At 44.3% G+C, this 22,356-nt stretch overlaps 2 protein-coding genes across 6 annotated transcripts in view; both read left to right on the forward strand.

Moving 5' to 3' along the window:
• LOC142560132 (retinoblastoma-like protein 1) overlaps positions 1-2,936 on the forward strand; it is a 119,007-nt gene extending 116,071 nt beyond the window's left edge. For both annotated transcript variants that reach the window (XM_075671976.1, XM_075671986.1), the window contains one exon: positions 340-2,936. In XM_075671976.1, coding sequence (XP_075528091.1) covers positions 340-522 — 183 coding nt within the window. In that variant the 3' untranslated portion in view covers positions 523-2,936. The remainder of the gene's footprint in view (positions 1-339) is intronic.
• Positions 2,937-11,928: 8,992 nt separating this feature from the next.
• Positions 11,929-22,356, forward strand: part of LOC142560143 (lon protease homolog 2, peroxisomal-like) — an 86,990-nt gene continuing 76,562 nt past the window's right edge. The window contains exons 1-2 of one of the 4 annotated variants that reach the window (XM_075672015.1): positions 11,929-12,471; positions 18,449-18,542. In XM_075672015.1, coding sequence (XP_075528130.1) covers positions 12,302-12,471; positions 18,449-18,542 — 264 coding nt within the window. In that variant the 5' untranslated portion in view covers positions 11,929-12,301. The remainder of the gene's footprint in view (positions 12,472-18,448; positions 18,543-22,356) is intronic. The other 3 variants (XM_075672023.1, XM_075672006.1, XM_075671997.1) reach the window with 3 other exon arrangements.

Raw genomic sequence — 22,356 nt, forward strand, 5'->3', positions numbered from 1 at the left:
TAAAAGCTTTTTCTCTGTCTTCTTTCGTTCTTTTTTGTTTGCTGTTGTATTTATCCAGCAGGCTTGGTACTTCGTGACATTTTTCTTGCTCTAAAGTATGATTGAAATTTCTAAGAATCGTTTCAGTGTTGTTATGCATAATGTGAAAGAAATACTAGACTCTCTACCAGCTCAAATTTTAGTATGTGAGCTTTGTTAGATGCTAGAAATTGAAGTGTCGTGTGTATGTTGATGTTTTCTTTTTTTAATTATAGAGAGGTGAAGTGTCGTTTGCATTTTGATGTTTTTACTAGTCGTAGAGAGGTAATTAGGTTATTCATTTTCATTTAACAACTGCAGGATCTGCGTGTCATCAATCGTATGGTTCAGAGCAGCGAGAATGTGAGCAAGCGCATCTTGCATGAGGATGATATTTCGGAAGATGATTCCCCTGCCACAAAGCGGTGTTTCTTCAAGAAGATTCAAACAGTCATGAAAGAGCGCCAGGACGTCTGTGGTGGAGGCAGCAGCGCAGACAACTGAAGGGAAGGAATGGGAAGACGAAGTTTTCTGCCATTATATATTTAAAGCACTGTCATTTTCATTTTCTGATAGACTGGCATTCCTCATCTGTTTTCTCATTCACTGTTGCTTTCATTTACACATTTGGGGACTGTTCTTGTGCACATGTGACTGCATTGACAGTGTGCAGGCTCCGCCTGAGCATTGTGCAAAAATGGCTGCACCAACTACATGTGTCGGGGCATGTAAATGGAGTTATCCTTGAAATGAGAAGCGTGAAAGCTGAGTGGTCAGTCTTGTGTGAGCAGATTTCATAATTTTTGCATCTCAATGGCTTTCACAGGAGGAAGCGTAGTCTATTTGTGTGTGTGTGTTTTTTTAGAACATTTCAGAAACAAAAGCTCCATTTGCTTGCAATGCTTCTGCACTGAGCACTGCAGTGTCTGTGTGGTGCATCATCATTTATCACTATGCAGCCACACAAAATGCCTCATTGCACTATTGTGTGCAAGCTTTTGTTTCTTGCGCTATGTTTAACATTTACGATATGCACTTGTAGTACTATTGTTGTCTTTCCTGGTTGAGTCTGTCATGCTAGCTTAAGTTTTGAGTCTCCAAGAGATTAAGTTGTTGACCAGCATGAGGAAGTGTTGTAATATTTTATGCTTATCTAGATTTAAATCTTTAGTGTTTTATTCTAAACTTACAAAGCTTCAAGAATGTATGGCATATTCACTTTATTTTGCCATTTAACTATAGCTTAAAGCCTGTGTTTGTTTTGTGCTTTGCAAGCGTGTCGCCATGTTTGTCCTATGTCATGTCGACAAAAAAATATGTATCTCCGTCTCATACAGGGGTATATTTCTCCCAAGCATTCATTTTCTTCATCACGTTGTATGTTAATTTGTAACTCGCAGTCATTTTGAGTGCACAGATAACTGTAACAAAATATTTTAATGGCTTAGTAGCATCAAAATAATTTCTTACTGCATTTTTAGATATATATCTATATATATAATAAATGTGCAGGTTTGTGTAATCGTACTGTAAAAGGTAAATGCAGACATGTCTTAGAAGATGCAGAAACCTGCATGGCTGGTCATTTTATGCTACACCTTTAGCATGAGTGCTGTTTTCCACTTGTTCTTATGATGCATCACATACCACTACATTTTTTAAGCACATATAGTTGTGTAAAGAAAAAAAACGTAGTAGCCTATGTTTTGCCTTTTCGTCCATATGTAAATACGTGTTCCAGATACACTGCTGGTTCCTCTATCTTTACCATACTGTGCAGGAGTGCTGTCTTTTTTAACTGGTTTGTATGGTCTTGTTTTAGTGCTGTAGCAGCTGGTCATACATTTTCTTCAATATTCAAAAATTTGTTTATGATATTGAGTACTAGACAAGGCATCCGGGCAAGCACTGGGAAACTTCTACTGGTGTTCCAAGTTTCGCTTGCATTTGTAGTGTTGCAAATTTGTGTCATGCATACTTTGTCAGGTTTTTATGTAGCAGAAAACTGTTTTAATTGTGCTAGTACCCATATGGAAACGTATCATCTGTATTTTGTGCCCCAACATTAATTTCTGTCTTATGTTGTGGTCAAGCTTGGGCTGAGTTTGTGTTCCCCTTAATTCGATAGCTTGATCATGGCACCAAAACTACTACTGTTACCATGAGGTGTTCAGTCTGGGTTTGACCTGGTGTTGCCTTTACGACCATGTCCCTATGCATGCTTTGAGTAAACAGTAAAGTGATTGTTCTGCCTTGTGGATAACTCAGGTTCCAAGGCTTTGTATTTGTAGTGTATAGCCGTTTTTTTTCCCCTCCTCATGTTGCCTATTACGTTGTAGTCCGTGAGTGCTGGCTGCCTGTCCAATGATGGATGCACTGTAGCTTCAACTGTTCATAGTCGTGTGTTGTGATGATTAAAAGGAAGCTCCTGTTGATTTAAGAGCAAACAAAGCTGTTGTGACCTGCTGCTGCTGTGCCATCAGAAGTGCCTGCAATGCTTTCGAGGTGATCCCAGGATTAACCTTTTGTAGAAGTCTGAAAAATATGCCTTGTCAGATGTGGTTGTCACTAGGAACAGGGCATTTCTGCTACCTGTGGTCACATTCCCACAACTCGTGCACTCTTCTTGGTTTTTTCATCGTAATTAGCTGCTGTTCATCTGCATTTCCCAGTGGGGTAGATATACCAGTTTAAATGCAGATATATATGTATGTTTACAAATATAAATATATATACACATGCCTCTTTTTCTTTCTCCTGGTTATGAGCCACAATTTGGCCATGCTGAATTAGATTGTGTACCATCCATTCATGCCTGTTGTGTCATTAGGCTGCTGAACATTTTGTTTCATTATCATCGTTTGCTTGGAAAGTCGTATGCAAATGGTGAAAATAAAGTGCAGTGTTGGATTGTATGATTTCAGACCACTTTGGCTTTTTTAACTTCTGCCAATGAGGCATGCACAGTTGTTTCAGAGTTGCCTGCAAAGTGGTGGCTGCTGCAATATGTTAAAGGGACACTAAAGGCAAATACGAAGTCGACGTGGACTGTTTAAATACCATTCCAGAAACCTCGCAACGCTTGTTTCGTGCCAAGAAAATACTTAGTTTACGAGAAAATCGCATCTGAAGGGTCCGAATACATTTATCGCATTTCAAATCTCCCGCCAGCGAACTGGGGGAGTGGTTATGTTGCATACGCCATCGCCACACTTTGCTGCCGTCAGCTCGTCAGTGAGTAAAACCACAGAACACCTATACAAACTTGTAAAACGGCGCCCGGCAGACGGCGGCACCGAGCCAAGACAGAGCGGCGGATTCGCCGCTGCAGCTGCGGCTGCTTTTTGCTCAAGCTCGGGCATCCCGCGTCATCACATGGAAGTTGAATTCTTCGCTACTAGCAATTAGTGTGCGTTCCGCACGCCAACAAAACCAGCGCAGCACTACGTGATAGCTACTGAAACGCGAAAGTGGGCGCCGTGGAGCCGAGCGAAAACAAAACCCTTCGACCGCCCGCGTCGTTTTCAGGGTTACTTCAATGAGTTCTAAAAGTAAAATAGAACTGGACAAGAAGCATTTTATTTTGTCTTATAATGCAATACAAGGATGTTTTGTGCAACGCGTGGTTGAGTACTAGTGACATAATTTAACTGAGGAGTGCTTTTGTCATCGGGCAAGTACTTGAATGTCCTGGGTGAGTGTCCAATCATGCCCTGCATTTACCTCAATTTCTCGATTATTAAGGCTCTGTTCGCGATAATATTGACGCCTTAGAGATTCCCAAGCACTAATCTATTAATTCAGCTTGGCTTATTATTTGCCTTTAGTGTCCCTTTAAAGGAACTGACAACCAATTTTCATAGTACCTATATTTTTTAATGCAATGGTAAGCTTACTGGCCAGAGTGTCTAATCATGAAGTGGTAATGCAGGAAATGCCATGGAACATTTTTTATCAGAATTTTCGGATCTGCATTGAGGATGTAGTCGTTGACTGGAAGCATGCTGAAAACAGTGATAGCATAGAGTTTCGTACAATATACTAGAGGGAACTCTGGCGCTGCAGTCGTTGACTCACTGGGCTTCTTCGATTTTCCACTTCTGGCTACCCGCGGGCTGCCAGAGCCAGCCAGAGCGTCTTCGTTTTTCTCTGGTTGCTCCGCCCACCGCGCTACGCACTTCCGCCGGGCGTTCGTTTTGCTCGCGCTGGACGGTTCTGGCTACCCGCGGGCTGCCAGAACCTGCCAGGACGATTTTGGTCTGGCTGCTCTCTGGAGTTCTCTGGCTAGCAGACGACTAAAAGAGGCGATGGGCGCTCGCCGCCATCTTTACGGGGACTTCACGGATTGCAAGGCGGGTGCTTGAGGACTTAAATTTACCTCGCTCAGCCAACTGTCTACGGTCATCTTCGGATTTCCTTACTTCTAGCTTTATCTTTTTAGGTGCTAACGCACCGTTCCGCATCGCGAAGCGGTGTGATACGAGCCGTGGTGAACTGTTCGAAGCTTTTGTGTGCGTGTCCCCAGCTGATTGCTTCTTCGCGGCGGTGAACAGCGCGCCGCGCTCTCATGCGTGCATGTTATCTGCATCGTGTTCCACGCAAGTTGTAGACTCTCATTCACACATTGCGGTACATTTTGGGTTCGTCTTTCTCTGGTGGCGTTCCTTTTCACATATCTCGCGTATGTATATCTCCTTTCTCTGCAGTTAGCGAAGGCTTTGCAGCTAGCCCGTGTTCGCTCCGTCTCTCCGTCGTATGCTGTGGCTGCTCGAAACCGATGTGTTCGAACTGCAGGCCGTTGATCTAAGAATACACTGATTGCACTCGGTACATTTAGACACACGTACATTGGCTTATTGCTCTCATGATTGCGACCAATGTTGTTTTTCGTGTGAAACGTTTCGCTCGTCACAGGCGACGTGCATTTTCATGCGCCAGCCGCGTCCCTAGCACCATCAGCCACAACAAACTTTATGAAATCGAAGCCCAAGCAGGTCGGCGCGAAATTTTATGCGTATGAGCTAGACGTACCCGATAACCTGCTTTTTCATGTCTTGTGATGACACAACGCCAACTCATCAATGTCGCCGGTGGCCGACGTGATCGCTGCGAGCAGGGATCCTCCAGCTATCGCTTTCGAGTATACAATCACGATTTCGCGTCTTGTCATCCGCCGCGTCGGAGGCCATCTGTTGCGCTGCGCAAGCGAGGTTGGCCGAGTATGCGTCCTGCGCCGAGTCGCGCGAAATCGCGCGAAAGTGATCGTATCCCTGAATGCAACAATATATTTTCAAGCTGGCAACGCCTAAATGGGCCGACTACGCCGAGCGCGCGCCGGCCTCGACGGGCGCTGCCATGCTGGTAGCATGTTTACATTTGGCCAGCTGTACCGGCGTTCGATTTTGCAAACTTCGGGCAGGTTCGGGTTGTCTTGGGATCCCAGCCCATGTGACTTCCTGTCAGAACCGGAACTAGCTGGCTGCCATCTGGCTGCCAGCGGGCTGCCAAAACTCCGGAAATCGAAGAGGCCCGCTAAATGACTCACCATGGGAATGATGGGAAGTACATGGATTTGTACTTCGTGCTGTCAGAGTTGTCGGACGATCTCTCCGCTGCCACCAGTTGAAGGAGTTGTCGGACGTAGGTCGTAAGAGGAACTTGGGAGGGACTAGACGTACGGGGTTTATTTACAGTATTTACATTTGAACATGGGATACATTTACACAGTCTAGCGTGACTCCCAAATGGAGCACGCAAGACGAAGCCTACAGCATGCGAGCACGAAGCTCCAAACACACTGATGAGCACGCAGCTCACGATTACGAACACGAGCACACTATAGCAGCCGACAACAGCTGCTTATAAACACTCCATTGGTCCCTAGTTCCCTAGGTGAGAGAACCGTTCGACCAGTCATCGAAGTTGACCCGCCGGTTGTCCATTATCTTGAGTCTTTAAAGGCGCGTCGGTTCCCCGAGCTGACCCCCGCAGCGCGGCTGCCGGTTGCCCATTGTCTTGCGCCTCTAAATTCCAGAGCTGCCTTTCTCCTGTAGTCGCCACGAGTGTCAGCAGACTGTGACGAATCCTGGAGCCCCCGTACCGCAAAGCCCCCTTTTGTTAGGGAAAGCTCTTCTTGCTGCAGAGAGACCATGACGACCCGGCAAATCAACCAACAATACGTTGGGTGCCAAACGTGGCCCGCCCTGTTGTCGTCACCGATTCTCCGAACGAGGCGCATGGTGGAATAGCGATGTCGTCTTCGCTGGTTCTCCGAAGGCGCCAGTACCGTGGGTCGATCGAAGCACGTGCACCGGGCTGAAATAGCTTTGCAGAGCAGTACCCCTGCAGCCCGGTCCTAACAGCTCCTCCATGGCCCGGAAAATCTCGCCTGGCCAGTGCTGACAACCGCTGGGCAGGAAGAGAATGGCTGGCGAGCAAGAAGATGGCTTTGCTCTCTGCAACCCCTGCGCACTTGGAATGCCTTCAACCATCTCACAGAAACCGGCACAGAAGAGTCGATCCCGGCAACACAATACCACTCAGCGTGCAAACGCCGGGAATCAGCTGTTAACCCACCAGGCTTCCTATCAATATTTTCATGCAAGCCACTCAACTGGGAACCCCAAATTTTGCCCAAAAATTTCGTGCCGCCAAAGGGAGCGTTCACGTTCCCCTTGAGTTCGACCAAACCTGACCGTCGCGCTGCACAAGAGTAATTTAAAACCGGTTTACGCAGAACTAACCCGAAGGCTCTCAACCACCAATACCCGAACATAACTTAAGCAGCCTAACTTCACGAACAGCCTGTTCTTACCCTATCGCAGTGGCGTACTTATCGCACTGCGCAGTCACTGTCTACTGAACTGTCTGGTCATCTCCACAGGTATGTAATTACAATCGCGCTTGCTTTGTGGTCCCTATTCAGAACACGTACTTGCGTCGCACGCAAACGTTTCATCACGCTAACTCAGATCTGTTCCTTCAGTCCATGCAGGACACATAACTTAACCGAGCCACTAAACTTGCGTAACTCACGCACTCCGCAGAACCCTTAAAAAATGCATCTGCTAATAACTCGTTCCACGCACGCTTATTAGAGAAGCCAGAATACGGCCGCCCTCAACACACACCAGCAACCCAGTCAAACATTCTGCTTCCTTCCGTCCGCACAGGACACGCGCTAATGTAACTACGAACGCTTCTCAGTGCAAATCGTGCACTAACTGCAAACCTACGCGCTTAATCAAGAACACTTATAAAAGAAAGAAGGTTAACTAATACACACGCGCGTTACCATAGGCCTCTCACCGATAACCTTGACACTCAGGTTACTCACACACGCACACACACACTCACACACACACACAAAAAAAGAAAGCCTATCTACTTATTAATGAACACCACTCGAAACTACAGGTTTGCATAAAACGCATCTTCAAATCTCTGAGATTCTCGAACAAAAACACAAAGCTCGTACCTTACATATTGAAAGAAATTCGTCTTAAATCGCGAAAATTTTCAAAATTAAAAAAAAAACAAGACGTTTTACTTCTACAGAAGCTCTCTTGGCCTCCCGTTCCAAACGTCTACGACTGACTCATACTTTTGAGCCGTACTCGAGGTGGTCGCAGTTCGAAAGCTACTCTGGCTATCCAGGAACAACAAAAGGGCTGACACACTATCAGCTCCTTCAAGACATTACAGTCTCTTGCCAATTTGCGTCCTGGCGCCACGCTTTCATCACGAACTCGACTGACCGCATCGCGACTCCTCATCACCTCGTCTCGTCTTGCCACCTTGCGCTCCTTCGCACTACATGCTGCACCCCTAAAAGAACGACGGAACGACGAGGAACGTAACTGCCCCGTGCCCTTTGTCCGCGTCCGTGCAGAACATGCTTCTCGGTCTCTTTTTGACCGGTGGCTCGAATGTGCCTGATGCGTAGACGTCGTCAACGACGACAGCACCTTTCTTCTCCTCGCGCCTTGCCTTTTTGGGTCTCTCGCCGTCTTTAGCTGCGCTACATTAGTCACCGTCTTTCGGTCTTTATCGCGCTTCTTTTTACGGCGCTTTCTCTTTGAAGTCTCTTTCATGCCGTCCTCTGGCGCCTCGTGCTGGCCGGCACACATCTCGTCGGCCCGGATCGGTCTCCTACCCGCACAGTCTGAGTGATTTTCCGTTAAATCAACTCTCCCTTTGCCTCGACTGGCGGACAGCTCAACCGACTCTGGAACAATGCAGCAGTCTTTACTCGAGCTATGCAACTCGCACTCCGGCGAACTGCCCTCTGCTGCATTGCCCAGCTCATGCTGTGCATCGGCACACAACCCGTCGGTCTCGATCGCTGTCTCACGCGCACAGTCCGAATGATTCTTAACTATATAAATCATTCCTCTCTTGGCTACCTAGACTGGCGGAGAGCTGCACCGATCCCTGAACAATGCAGTTGTCTTCTCTTGAGCTACGGAGCTCGCAATCCTGCGACCTGCCCTCAACTGCATCGTCCAGCTGGCACTTCACTTCGGCACGCAGATCTGACTCGACATGGGTGCTCGCGCGTCTGTCGGGTGAGCAGTACTCTCTACTTCGCTAGCAACCTCGTTAACCTTACATGCGACGCACACACGTACGCGGTGACTGTGCCAATTCATTCACAGCTGGCCTAGCTGTCTCTACAGTGCTCTGTTGGCACAGCACCTCGTCGCTCTCACTCTGGCCTTTAACGGCCTCTGCTGCCACTAAGGCATCGTTAACTGCTAGCACTTCGAGTTCACTTATGAACGTGCTGCTAATCTCGCAGGTGCTACTACTTTCCTCGGCTTTCAAGCAAAATCTGCTATCTACTTCCCACTTTCGCTGCGTCCAGCCTACAGATTCTTCAAGCCGCTGTTGACTTCGATCTTTTAAATGCTGCAAATCTTGTATCTGTTTCTTCACTGCTGCCATTTCTTTTTCAAGCTCCTGCCGTTTTTGCTCACGCTCTTGGCGTTCTTGCCTAATTGATTCCCGTTCCTGTCTTTTGCTTAGAATTCGTTTGCCCATTTGTTCTATGAATTTCAAATCATTTCCACTTTGCAGAATGGCTTTAAGAATTTCTGATTCCGTCAAGTCCTTCTCTACGTCTACCTCGAGCTCTTCACACAACCACAACAGGTCAGCTCTCGTCAAACACGATAGGACCATGGTTGCTACTTTAAGCTTTGGCTCTGCTGTCACACAATACTTGCTGCGATACTCACGCAAATCAGAATACAAGTAAAAAGATCCCCAGCGATTCAAATCAACAAACACAGCGAAATTGAAGCCTGGTAAATCTTACAGCCAAAACCAAACGCTTACCCACTGAAGTAGCACCATATCACCAGTCCTTCTCCGCTTTATCCAGTCAGTTGCAAGAGGTGGTCAATCCCAAGTCGCCTCCAACTTGATCAGGGTACCGGTCGGTCACCATGTGCCAAAGTCCGTCAGCTGCCGTTGCTGTCTCCGAGTCGTAGGCCGATCTACGAGCCGTAGGCCGATCTCACCGCCGCCATTCAGTTGTAGGAGTTGTCGGACGATCTCGCCGCTGCCACCAGTTGAAGGAGTTGTCGGACGTAGGTCGTAGAGAGGAACTTGGGAGGAACTAGACGTACAGGGTTTATTTACAGTATTTACATTTGAACATGGGATACATTTACACAGTCTAACGTGACTCCCAAATGGAGCATGCAAGACGAAGCCTACAGCAGCATTTCGCGCGTCGGCACCTCGAACTGCGCGACTAAGCACATCGCGCGTCGGCTCCTTGTATCTGCGGCTATGCATTTCGCACAACGGCACTTCGGACTCGCAACCAAGCATTTTGCGCGTTCACTCTGTTATCATATGGTCACGACAGCTCGTAACAATATCTATCATACCACCCTTTCATAAAGAGAACCTCATCATGAGCTCTGTTCAATAGGCCTCTTGGGCTGGCACAGACATTTGGCTGCAGAAGTGATCGAGGCATCATACAAAAGTAAAATTCTGGAAAGCACCTAGCAGCTGCATATTTATCACTGGCTCTCTGATCCTAAGTTCTACAGCCATTCTACAGGTCAAGTAAAGATGACTTGGGAGGCTGCTGACACTCAGAGCCTTCATTCAGTAACATGGTCAATTCTACCAAAAAGTAAAAAGCCTCACTGATTGTACTGGAGATTGCTGTCAATCGGGCAGCCTGCGGGCACAGGCTGCCTGAATGTACACTGGAACTATATTCATGCCCACACAAAGTTCTGCACCTCACTTGGTTTGAAACCTAGGCGCTATGCTCTTTGTAGAGCAGCAGCAGCAAAGAATGCCCTATAAAAAGAAATAAAAAGGGGGGGGGGGAGCACACCAGACCAGAGGCCACATGTATATACATGTACAAGAAGCACCACATCACAAAACACCCCAAAGACTGCAAATTTCGTGTCTTTTAGAGAACTGAAGAGAAGGTCATACTTTGAGAGACGTTTCTTCAAAACTGTTTTTCTGCCTTTCTGCTCAGCTTCTGGAGCTCATTTCTTCGTTACCGTTTAACATATTTTGACTCCGTTTCTTTTGTCACGTTCCTTGGGCTGCAGTGCAGGTCGTGACATTCTCGTTTTCCTATCTTGACCCTTTGTAAGTTTACAATATGGCTATATTCGCCAACTCCGAAAGTGTGCTTGATGCGAAGGTAACATAAAATATGGCGCTCCAAAAAATTTGTTGCGAAAAAAAAAATGCAGGAATGTCACGACCTTCAGCATGCATTTAGATATGCAGTCAATACTTAACAAGTCTTCTATCACGTTTCTTAAGTTCCCCAGGCTCTCCAGAAAGTAAGAGGGAGAAACATTCTGCTCAATAAAATTGAATAAAATTTTCTCAAGATATCGCTATGAAACTTTTATGGAAGCATCAGAGAGACATTCTAAACATTTTTGCCAATTTTCATCAAACTCCATGAAGAAATAAGTAAGTTGATTTTCAAAGCCACGTCCCCCCTTAACCAGTCGGAACGAAACCAATCTGATCGAAAACGAAACGACGCTTTTACACGTGATGCGCAGTTCAGCGTGTGCCTTTGATTTCCGAAGCATAGAATAAAGCGCAAGTGTCTAATAATATAGCAATTGCAATTTTAAACAATAGTGTTATACTTAATAACAGCGAGCTTTTGTACAGTAATCTCAGACTACGTCCAAAGTACCAAGATTTCACCGCCAGGCCTCGCCGCTTACTGGTTTTTAAGATTTTCTTTGCCAATTTAAAATTATAATTCCTCCCTAAATCACAAACAGTGTGCTGGATTCAATCACTATAAATCATGGCCATTTAATTTCCACCAGCGTCTCACGACACATTCTGGCCAATTGTTAGTCCCTTTAAGAACACAATGTTTCTGTAATGTATTCACAAAATATTGTGTACTACACAGTCTCCTACATGAGCATTTTTGTCTATACTCATGGCTAATATTTGATTATGTAGTGCTGCCACTTTAGCTTACAAGTGGCAGAGTAGACGGGTGGATATCAGTTTCAGCGCATGTTAGGTAGTTTTTACTTATTTTGCCATGACACATTGTTAGTGCAATTTTAGGCTTTAGTGAGTAAACAGTTACAGCCCTGCCCCTCGTAGCTTAGTGTGCGTGTGGCAACGACAGCCAAGGGCAACTTCATTATCGAAGGCTGCGATAAGAGGAGTGGCGGTGTATGTTAAGTCACTTCTGACGTAACCCGTAACAACGGTGTGAGGTGTAGAACACAGCTCACCCTTCTTCTTAAACCTATCGCAGGAAACATCGTTTGAAGAAAAACAAGCGCTTTTCGGCTTTTCAGTCCCGCTGTTCTGTGTTTTCATCCACCTCTCGCGGGACCGGTTTCGTCAGGGTGCACTGGCCTGATCTTTTCTCATTGCCTCTATTTCGGCGAACAGGAGCTTCGCCTTGTTCCGCAAACAAGTTCCACCTTCCTTCCGCAAAGCTAAGTCTAGGCCGCTCGTGCGGGGTCAGCCGCATCGCTCTTAGCGGTCAGACCATGCGGGTTAGCATCAACGACCCCTACGGCACTCCTGAAAGCGACGCACACCAAAACGCCGAAGCCAACTGTTTCATCCGTTCTACCTACTTTCAGCGACGCGTAATGACAAAACCGGATATACTACTGGGAAGGTATTGTGCAAACGTTGAGTGGCAGTTCTGTGGGGTCACGGTGCGTACAACGAACATGTTCGAGTAAGTGCGGCTGGTCGTTTCTAACCACCGTTAGTTGAGTAAAAACGGAAACCTATGTTTAAAGTTCCCGCAATTAGTGGCGGTGGCGCCACTAGTGCCACTGGAGCCACCGTGAAAATGGCGACGCCAACAGCGAAACTTCCCCGAAGGCTGCCTTTGCTTTTGATCGATGGAGTTCTTTTTCCAGGAGCTTCGATACGAATACCAGTGTCATCGCACAAGAAGTGAGTGATTTGTGAATTCCAGTCGCTGGCATCGCACTACGTAGTTTCATTCTTCTGTCTGCATTTACATGCTGTGTCCGAAACGACGCTACGCGCTCGACCCCAATTGTGTTAGCGCACTAAATAACTAAAGTTCACACTGGGATTGCGGAAACATAAAAGATAATTCTTGTTTCTTTTACGAAGTGTTTCTTCTCTTTATAATGTTACCACGTCGAAATGCATGTTACATTGCGAGGCGGGCGACAGCATAAAGCAGATACAGTGGTTCACAGCAGACGGTTTCAATATTATCTCCAGTTGTATTTGTAAAGTAAGATTTCGGTGAAATGTGTATAGGACCGAGGCGCAAGATAGTATGTTCGTCATACAGTTGACGCAATATTTCTATGAAAGCTGGTGCCGGAGTTCCTGTTCCATTTTACCGCATTTGAGCGCGCAGCTCATTGAGGAAACTGAAGCGGCAATACGCTTGGATGTGTTTACAAACGCGGGCGCAGGCATGCTTTCGTTAATTTTTTGGTTTCCTTGAATGCGTGCAACAGAGGCGCAGCCATAAATTGTTTGTTTGTTTGTTTGTTTACATACATTCACACGCGCACATACACACGCATATACGCAACGTGAATGTGGATGAAATGTCTTCGATTACCGCAAGGTTAAAGTTAATGGTTTATTTATGTGGTGTGCCGTGACATGACATACTTATTTTCCCTGCCTTTCTGCTCGAACTCTTCAATGAGTGTCGTCATAGATCCTTTATTTTTCCTTCTATCATATATATATATATATATATATATATATATATATATATATATATATATATATATATATATATATATATATATATTTCGCCAATGGAAAGTAGTATAACACACGGACCCCCTATACTTATTTCCCCTGCCTTTCTACTCAAACTCTTCAATGAGTGTCGTCATAAACCCTTTATTTTTTCTTCTATCATATTTTTTTTTTTCACCAATGGAAAGTAGTATGAAAAACGGGCCCGCTATCCTGTAAAATTTTTTATTTTCGTCTTGAAGAAGGCTGGGCTCCCGCCAATACGTTGGCACATAATAAAGAGTTGTTTGAAAAGGAAGCTTTAGCTTGGAGACTCCATTATGTCTAAATACAAGGGAACGGAGAAATGGCTTTTTCTCAGCGAAAACTGCACATATTTTGATATGGCATGTTGCATTAAAAAAAAAAAAAGGAAAAGGCCATTGGTTATTTTTAGAAAGACTTTTTAATATTGCAGGATGAAATTAAAAGCAACTGTGAAGTTCACAACATTGTAACTAAGCAATAAAAAATATCAGTTTTCTTTAGCTGCACCTAGTAATACGTCTAAAGCAGACACAATTTATTGACCCTATTTATGGTGACCCTGTGGGCACTGCCATGTTTGATCACGTGGGGACGCATCCATTGCTTGCCTCAACTGGCTCCATTGCCTCTGCGTTTATAATGTGTGTGTATGATGCCAGTGCGGCTTAGCAAACCTCTGTGGAGATATCGTAGACTGTGACTGGGGGGATGATACGAAGCTTTGGCCACAGCTTCAAAAAACATGCAAAAGCGCATTGGAAGCTGATTAAGCTATGTCAAAATGGCACGAGCAGCATATATGGTGCTTACTTATGAATTGAATCAGGATTAGTATGTTTTGCTTTTCGTTCTTTATTTGCCAAATATTTTGAAGCAGCGGCTTGTCACATTCCTAACTCAGTAAATTTCCTTGGTACGGTCACTGTCTGATTATTTCTGCCTAATCGCTCGCGAGTGTGCTCAGTTCCGATAGATTTGTTCTTGCTGCACACAAGGTTTGAAACGTAGCCGTTTTGTACATTGTAATACCTTGTAGCAAAGAAGTATTATCGCTAGTAACTCACTTACTCTTGTGGACTGTCACGAAACATTCAGTTTCGACTATTCGTGCGCTATCAGTGTAGTCCATCATTTATTATGCGTATATGGTGCACATCTATTCAAGTGTGCGCCCATTCACATATTGACATGTTGGCGGTAGAATGGGCGTGAGATTCGGTGCCAGTTGGGGTAGATGTGTGTAGATATTGTGTGCGAAATGTGCTACGACAGGAAGCGCTGCTACTCCCTTTGTGATTGTTTAACAAGCGGTACTCACTCTTGCCAGCGTTCTGGGCTGAAGCACTTTCTTTGAAGGTTAGCAATACAACGCTGACAGATGAGCTAATTTCTGTATCCCTGAAGAAAGCCGTATATCTCGAAGTGGCGGTAACATGTACAGACAGTTGCAGCAACGGTCCGTGGACTTGGCTGCACAGATTCATTCCATTCTTTAGTATGCCAGTCACTATTTTTGTAGCCAACTACTGCACACGTCTTCAATCCACATGATTCAATCCGGCATGATTGGAGCAGAGTGCGTTAGCGAAAGCTCAGTTGCATTTCCAACAGCTGATCGCACAGAAGCAAAGTGGAAGTGGTAATGGTTTCGTACTCGTGCGCTGTTGTTGAGGCGAAGTGCATGTGCTGCCGAAAGCACCATCTCGTTTCTCTAGAACAAACTGCTCCATGAAAAGGGTCAATGTATCATACATCGCTCCAAGATATACCACTAATTTGAGAGTACGATTTTTTGCAAAACCATCGTACACAATGTAATGATTTTATATAAGCTTTAAATGCGTGTGTCAAATTTATCTGCTTTAGATGCTCTAACAGGTGCAATTTACATAACCGCAATACCTGTTTTTGATGCGGAGTTACGAATTCGTAAACTTAGTGCTTCAACTTTTTTAACAGCGGAGCTGTTCTAAGTCTAGCCTTCGCCGTTGGGCGCCCGGTGTCACACAAGGGGGCAGGTTCCAGAGCTCACTATTAGAGGGTGTGCCGAGAGTAGGAGCGGGGCCCCTCCAGGACGGGAACGGACCATTCAAAGTGCAGGCCGGGGGAGGGGGTAGGAGAGGGGTATAGAAGCAGGTGTTCTGCTGGCACGCGCCCTTTTGCCCCATGGGTTCTGCTTGGCGTGAGCGGCAGCACCGATGTCGTGCAAATCCTAAGCTTTGAGAGCGAGAAGCTCAAGCGAAGCACCAGCGGAGGGAAGCCGCTACCACTGAAGATAAAAAATGGGAAGTGCAAGCCAACACCCACTTTCAAGAGAAGGCAACCCAAGCCAAGCGCCAGCAGAGGCAAGTTAACATCCAACTTCGAGAGTAGCTGGCTGAGCAGGGATGCTAACGCAGAAAGATTTCTCCCATGGAAGATGCTGCGGTTTGATCACCACTTCACGCAACTGAAGAGTGTGCGCAATCCAGAACCGAAGCTTGAATCTAGCAAAACAGCAACAAGACAAAAGACTTTTATGAAAATCGCGCTAAACACGAGTTCAAACTTGAGAAAACGATCACCAGCTTCGTTGTTTTGACAGCTTTCACTGCATGGAACTGGCTTTGCTTCTTATATACGAATTTCTGGAATATTTTTTTAAAATTACAGACTAAATCAAAATTTTGTGTCCTGCACTCACTTTAATTTGATTTTGTCTCAAATGCAAGAAATTTCCTTCAAAGCAGTTCGCCGGTTTTCTCATAAAAGCAATTCTGCAGGTTACCTGTATTTCATTAGGTGGCATCGAAGTTGGCCCTGAGCTATCATACCATAACCAAGCTAAAGCTTCCTCTTAAGAAGTGAATTGACATCAATATATAGAGTGGGTGTATGCATGCAAAAAGCAACTTGACTTTCTGGCTTTGTCACAATGATTATGTATATATATAACATAATATACTAATTATGGTATAAGAACCCAACAATGACACATTCACTTTCAATTCCATTTATCCATAAATTCTTTCATTCATTTAAGAGCTGCAGATAATTTCCCCTATGCTTTCCTTGGTGCCAATGTTTGTTGGCTTCTTATGACGTGGCTAATAAAAATCGGGCCCCTTGGTTGTCTTTCTTCTTGTTCATTACATAGCGGAGTTCTTGAATCCGGTGGCTCTGATGCCTTCAGGTAGCATGTGTGGGTTTATTGACCAGTTGCCTTCACCCAAACAGTTCACGTACACGTGCCGCATGAGGCAGAAAGGATGTTCTACATCTGCCACCAAGTCCATGAGTATTGGCGCTGGCCAAAACTCCCAAGGTTATTTATAGTAGGTAAAACATAAATACATGTAGGGTAGCACGAAAGAAGCCTGTGAATACATGCAAAATTGCAGCGTGACTGGCCACCTGAGGCACTTTGCATGTATTCATGGGCTTAAAGCTAATTATCTAATTAGGCATAATGTAAGAAATAATCTGAGTAACTCCAAGCGATGGCAAACATTAACTTGGTTTTTCCCAGCCACGTGGCATTTGCATATCTTCAAATCTTGGCGCATGGTAGTTGGGACACCTTATATATGTATGCAGGAAAGATACAACTTTTTAGAAATAAGACGTATTTGCTAAACTTTTCGGTTGGTGGACCATTCTTTGGAAGTAAGACGTTACTTAATGTTTTCAGCTGTTGAACCAGGCATGGTCCACCATCCGAAATAGTTTATACGTCTTATTTCAAAAAAGTTTGTTGTCCGTTCCCTTCATCTGTTAGGTCGGGTCCAGCATGTAGAACTTTCAAGAAAATGTGTGTGTGTAATGTCTGCTTGTTGTGCAAACAGAGGATCCAACCCCCCTCCTTGTTGTCCTTCCTTTGCTGTAATCACAGATGTGTTTTGATACACAAGTGTGTTCATGTACTAGTCATCAGGAGGGGAAGGGAGGCAATTTTTCATTCAAGGCGATTTGGCCTGGCAAAGGTGCTGGTCTGACCAGGTTTTAGTGTGGATAGCTGCAAGCCACCACTGGCTGCGGTCCTGGCGTGTGGTCAGTAGGCATGATTGAGCGTATACTCATCCACCAATTTGTGTTATCCGTGATATCTGAGCATATATTTTTAAAAGATTTTTTCACACCAGATTTGCTAGAAGCTGACATGAAATTTGTAGTGGCTTCCCAGATGAAAGTATTTGATAGGTCTTGTCCTTTTCCCATTTGTGACCAGTTAAACCATCGGGAACTAGTAAAAACTCAGCTGTAGTAAGCTGACGATTGGGCACTAAAGCACTTTAGCTGGCTAGTTCGCATAGGTTTTCAATTTTATCCTAGACATCCTTAGAACGTGTTACAAGGAGTTAACCTGTACTCATTCTACCATGTGAAGTCTGGCACTTGGCACGTGGAAGAAATGCACTGTTAGGAATTCCTACATTTTAATTTGTGTTTATCCGATGATTTTTTTAGGGAATTCCAATAAATTACTTCTTCAGTGTTGGTGTGAACTGTGAATGTGTGGGAAAAAAGAATTTTCTTTTTGTGAACATGAAGCGAAATAAATTTGAGTCAAATGTCAATTGTTAGAACTTTGCCTACAAATTAATATTTGTAGCTACTTTGGTGGTATTAACGTGTTGAATATTTCTAGCAATATAAGCGTTCTAGTTAGTGAGTGTTTGTTGTGAGCTGTCCCACCTGTCAGTTCTATTGAGAGGCTGATGACGAACTTCAGTTACAAATGGCTGTTTAAGCACACAAAAGTGTGTGCAGTGTCTCCATCGAAACCAGGTGAACCCCTCTGGAAATTGCAACCATTGGCATGTACAAACGAGTCAGTGAACCGAATTATGCATGTGTCAATGCACTTTCCAATTGTGCTTTATTTAACTTCTGAAAATAAAATCATTTGGGTTCAGTTTACAAAAGCTCGTTGTATGAACTTTATGCATTTCACATTCAAGTTCCAGTATTTCATGTAAAGGACAGCCAAGCATTTATAGTTTCTTGCAAGTTGGGCTGTGATCTTTATGTGCTGCAAGTGGTTAGTCTGTACAGTGACATTTTTTCTCTGTAGCTGTTTGACAGCATGCATTGCCAGCTAATGTAAGGGGCTGTACTTAAGTAAGGGGCTCTCAGCCTTGAGAAGTCTCTTGCCATGCTTGTTTTTCAGCATGAACATGGTGAAGCATCATCTTCTGGGACACAGCACTTTCAGCAGTGCCATCATAGGAGTTGTTCCACGAGAAGAGAATGATTCGCATGAGGTAAATTTATTGTATCAAGCCACCTGCACTGATTGCTATCATCAAAATTATAGTACAATAAAACACAGTTGGCTTTGGTTGTCGAAACCCTTAATGATGTCACTGATTTCATAGCTGAAGCTTCTTTTGGTGCTTTGTATTAGGATTTTTATTCAATCCTTTTACTTTTCATTTAGTGCTACTATAGTAAGCAAGTGTAAATATAAGAATTATTTTACTGTGGATATTTATTTTTGATCTGTTTTTTCTTTAATGCTTGTACCACAGTGTATCATGACATGGTTTACTTATTGAGTGTTTCAAGCCCAATAGCTTTTCTTTGTGGTAGTTACTTAGTGGGCTTCCTGCAGCAGAAGAAATTTGTTGTCTTGTGGCCAAAGTACCTTAACTTTTTTTTTTATCTTGTTTGTTTTGGTTTTATTGTTCAATTTAAGTCGGTGTGGGTTATTCAGGCATTCCCTTTGCAAAGTCGGAATGTAAAAGAAGAATTTGAAAAATTGAGATTGTCTTGCACGATAGCATTATCTGTATTTCAAGACGAACTAAGGACCACCCACATCTGCAGCCCTAGATTTAGGCTGTGTTTACGGTATGCAGTTTTCCCAAAACCTTTGCTCAGCAACTGCACCGCACAATTTTATTCCACGTCTTCCTTGTTGCCTTTTTGCTCATGCTGTGAAAGGGTGGGTCACATGTGGCTTTGTGTTCTTCAAGGAAACATAATTGTGTATCATCAACGAGAGCCTGGTTTCTGACGTAGAAGTCTCATTGCTCTCTCTTTCTTTGTCACTTAGGTAACTAGGGGTAGTCCATTCTATTGTCTTCTGAGATGTCCTTGGAGACTTAAAGGACTTCTTTAATCCAAAATGCAAGTGAAAAATGTGTTAATCATAGGGAAACATTTCCAGTGGTGAGAGTTCTTTTGCTTAGAGTGCTTGGATGTTGTTTTACTGGAATTTTCAACAACTTCGAATTAAAGCGCATGGTTTCCTGGTGGGAAGATCGCTAGGATGATAGGTATGGGGGGGGGGGTGGCTAATTCAGGCACATTATGTTTTATGTTAAAAACGTTTTGTATCCTGGAGAGGCCTATGTGCAGTCAAATTACTTGAGTTGCATTGTGGGCATTATCAGCAAATGTTGGGCACTATCAATTGCTTTGCTTTTCTTTTCTAAATGCCTGCCTTGTAATTTCCGCTCTGTTGTACTCTGTTGCTCTGTTAAATATTGAGTTGCCAGATGTTTTCCCCTAATTATAAAGTACAAGTTATTTTTTGCCAATTTTATTCATTGCGGAAACTTGAGGCACCAAGTAGTTGCTTATCAAGCTTTGATGTTAAGTATTTAATGTAACTCGCAGAATCTAGCGTAAATATAAAATAAAAACGGCAAAGAATTTTTTTTTCTTGGAAAAGGGGCAGGCAAGAGAAACAGTGGGAGGAAGCACTTAGTGGGGAGCAAAAAAGTAAAGAGGGCTTATTTCCAATAATTATAATATATGTAATAGCAAATATAAATTAGACATTTCACTTCACATGCAGGGTACAAACTAGCTAGTAGACATGAATAGGGCAAACAGACAAGAAAGCCCATTTCAAGAGGCGCAAGCCGACAGGCCATTTTTAGGGGCCTCAGCTTTGTTCATGGGTGTTGTGTCGCCCCCCACCTCCCAAAAATGTTTTCTTTATCTCATTATAGAACTCTCGTTTTGCTAATGGGCATAAGGAGTGTGTCACTGTCGGAGAAAAAAGTAGAGGCAAAGGTGTTGCTTAGCCCCTGTAGAAGCAGAACATTGCAGCCTCACCCAAGGTGCACATCTACCTCATTCCAATTCATGTTAACCATAACTGTTGAAGGGGGCATTAGCACACACACGCATGCACACAGAGAGGGAGGCAGACAGACAGGCAGAGAGGGAGTGAGAGAGAGAAAGAGTACTTATAACTTGGGGGCATTATTGCTCCCCACCAGGCTGTCGTGCCATCAAAGAGCTTCTCATTTCTGGTACTTGACCGGATCGTTGACCACACCATGCAGAAGCTTCAAAAGCATTTCAAATTATTGCGACTTGCATGTCTAAGAAATACATAATAAGCAACCCCCCTTCTTTTTCTTTCCTTTGTCTTCGACTTTCATTGTGTAATTAAACTTGAGGAGCACTTGCTGTTGGGCTATTGGTACATGTTAAAAATGAAGACTGCATAAAACGGCACAAGAGAGAATGACAGACAGAACACTGATTTGTGCACAGCAACATATATCAAGGATGGGGATGCAAGGATAGGGAAGCTAAGGAAGAGCTACAACAGCTAGGTGGGAAGGAAAGTAGGTGAATGGCTGAAATGTTGACGCAGCGGCACCGCCTTGAAAAAGTAAACTGTAGTATACAAATGTTTGAGGTGACCAGGCGAATGTTGAGTGTGACAGTGATTCATGGAAAATAGCTTTCAGTAGTGGAGGGGGAGGGGGGAATGTGAGAAAGGGGGGTGGACGCGCATAAAGCCGCCAGAATGAAGGTGGCGAAAAATTAGAGACTTGTGAACGTCTAATCACTGCCTGATCCTTCGACATCAGACAGCCGTGGCCTGTGCCGTTCACCTACCCGTTTGTGACACGTGCTGCGTGCTGTGGAGAGCCCATCCTAACAAAACACCTCTGCAGTCTTCAGAACAGCCAGGATTCAGGAGACTGAACACTTTCAAATCACTCGGAGCTGTTAGCTCTTATTTTACTGTGAACTACAGAGGAGAGCATGTCGAAGGTACCCGATGCCATAATTTTGACAAAGGCTTCTAGCTTAGAAAGTAGCCCTGCTTCGGACTATCTGCATCATCAATTCCCGAGTGTGATTAAATGAGAATATGCATTGTGTTATAAGGATCACAAATCTCAAGTTCCCTCCAAACATCTTGTCCAACAAGTCGCAACAAGTTACTGAAAGTGAGTAAAATTTGCATATAATACCATAGAAGTTCTGGCACAAAGCTTTGTTGGTTTATTTTAAATCTGGAACATATCATGGGCACAAAGCAGGAAGTACTAGGCGACTTGCAAAATAGTGCATGCCATCTCCCATTTCTTACGTAGCTGTGGCCAAACCATTTACTAGAAGATTGGGTTGGAAAACAAGCGTTATCTCTGCTGTTACCTGGGCTGCAAGTTCAACAGGCCTCTTTTTAATCTTTGCTTTGCTTTCCAGTTCTTTTTCCCGCTCCCTAATTGTTCTTCAGCATAAAGCAATGATTGAAAGAAACGCCAATCATATTGCCTTCACAAAGAACAGGTAGACGTTGGTTTTTTATAGACCATTTAAAAAATAAAAGTTTGTTGTCTTTCCCAGCTGTATGGTGTTTGCAGACCAAGAACTCTCCTCTACAGAGTACAGTCCTCCCTCTGAGTGCAGATGCGCCAGCAGAAAGGCTGATTTTTTGGAGAACTTCTTGCCTTTATGGTTCCCGACCCCACGCCTAGCTGCCAAGGGGAAATGTTGCTATACAAGAGCATTTGCTACCACCGATACATAGCAGTGTCGAGGGGTTTGTAGTAGTAATGGCAAAGCTGGTCAATGGTAACAATAAATATGGACGAGAATATGGTGGTTGGAAAATAACGTCTCATGCATGTACAGAATATATCTGCAAATGGTGCACCGTGATGGGCTACATTGTTCACCATGAATTTGTAAACGCTCCTGCTATAATTGCTTACAAAACAAACCACGCTAAATATGCTAATAAACAAGAAGACACAAAACAGTGTGCTGTCTTGTTTTTGTTTGGTCACTTTTAGTGCCGTTCAGTTTTCTAGATGCGTA

The sequence above is a fragment of the Dermacentor variabilis genome, chromosome 1 (genome assembly GCF_050947875.1).
Source record: "Dermacentor variabilis isolate Ectoservices chromosome 1, ASM5094787v1, whole genome shotgun sequence".
Lineage (NCBI taxonomy): Eukaryota > Metazoa > Arthropoda > Arachnida > Ixodida > Ixodidae > Dermacentor > Dermacentor variabilis.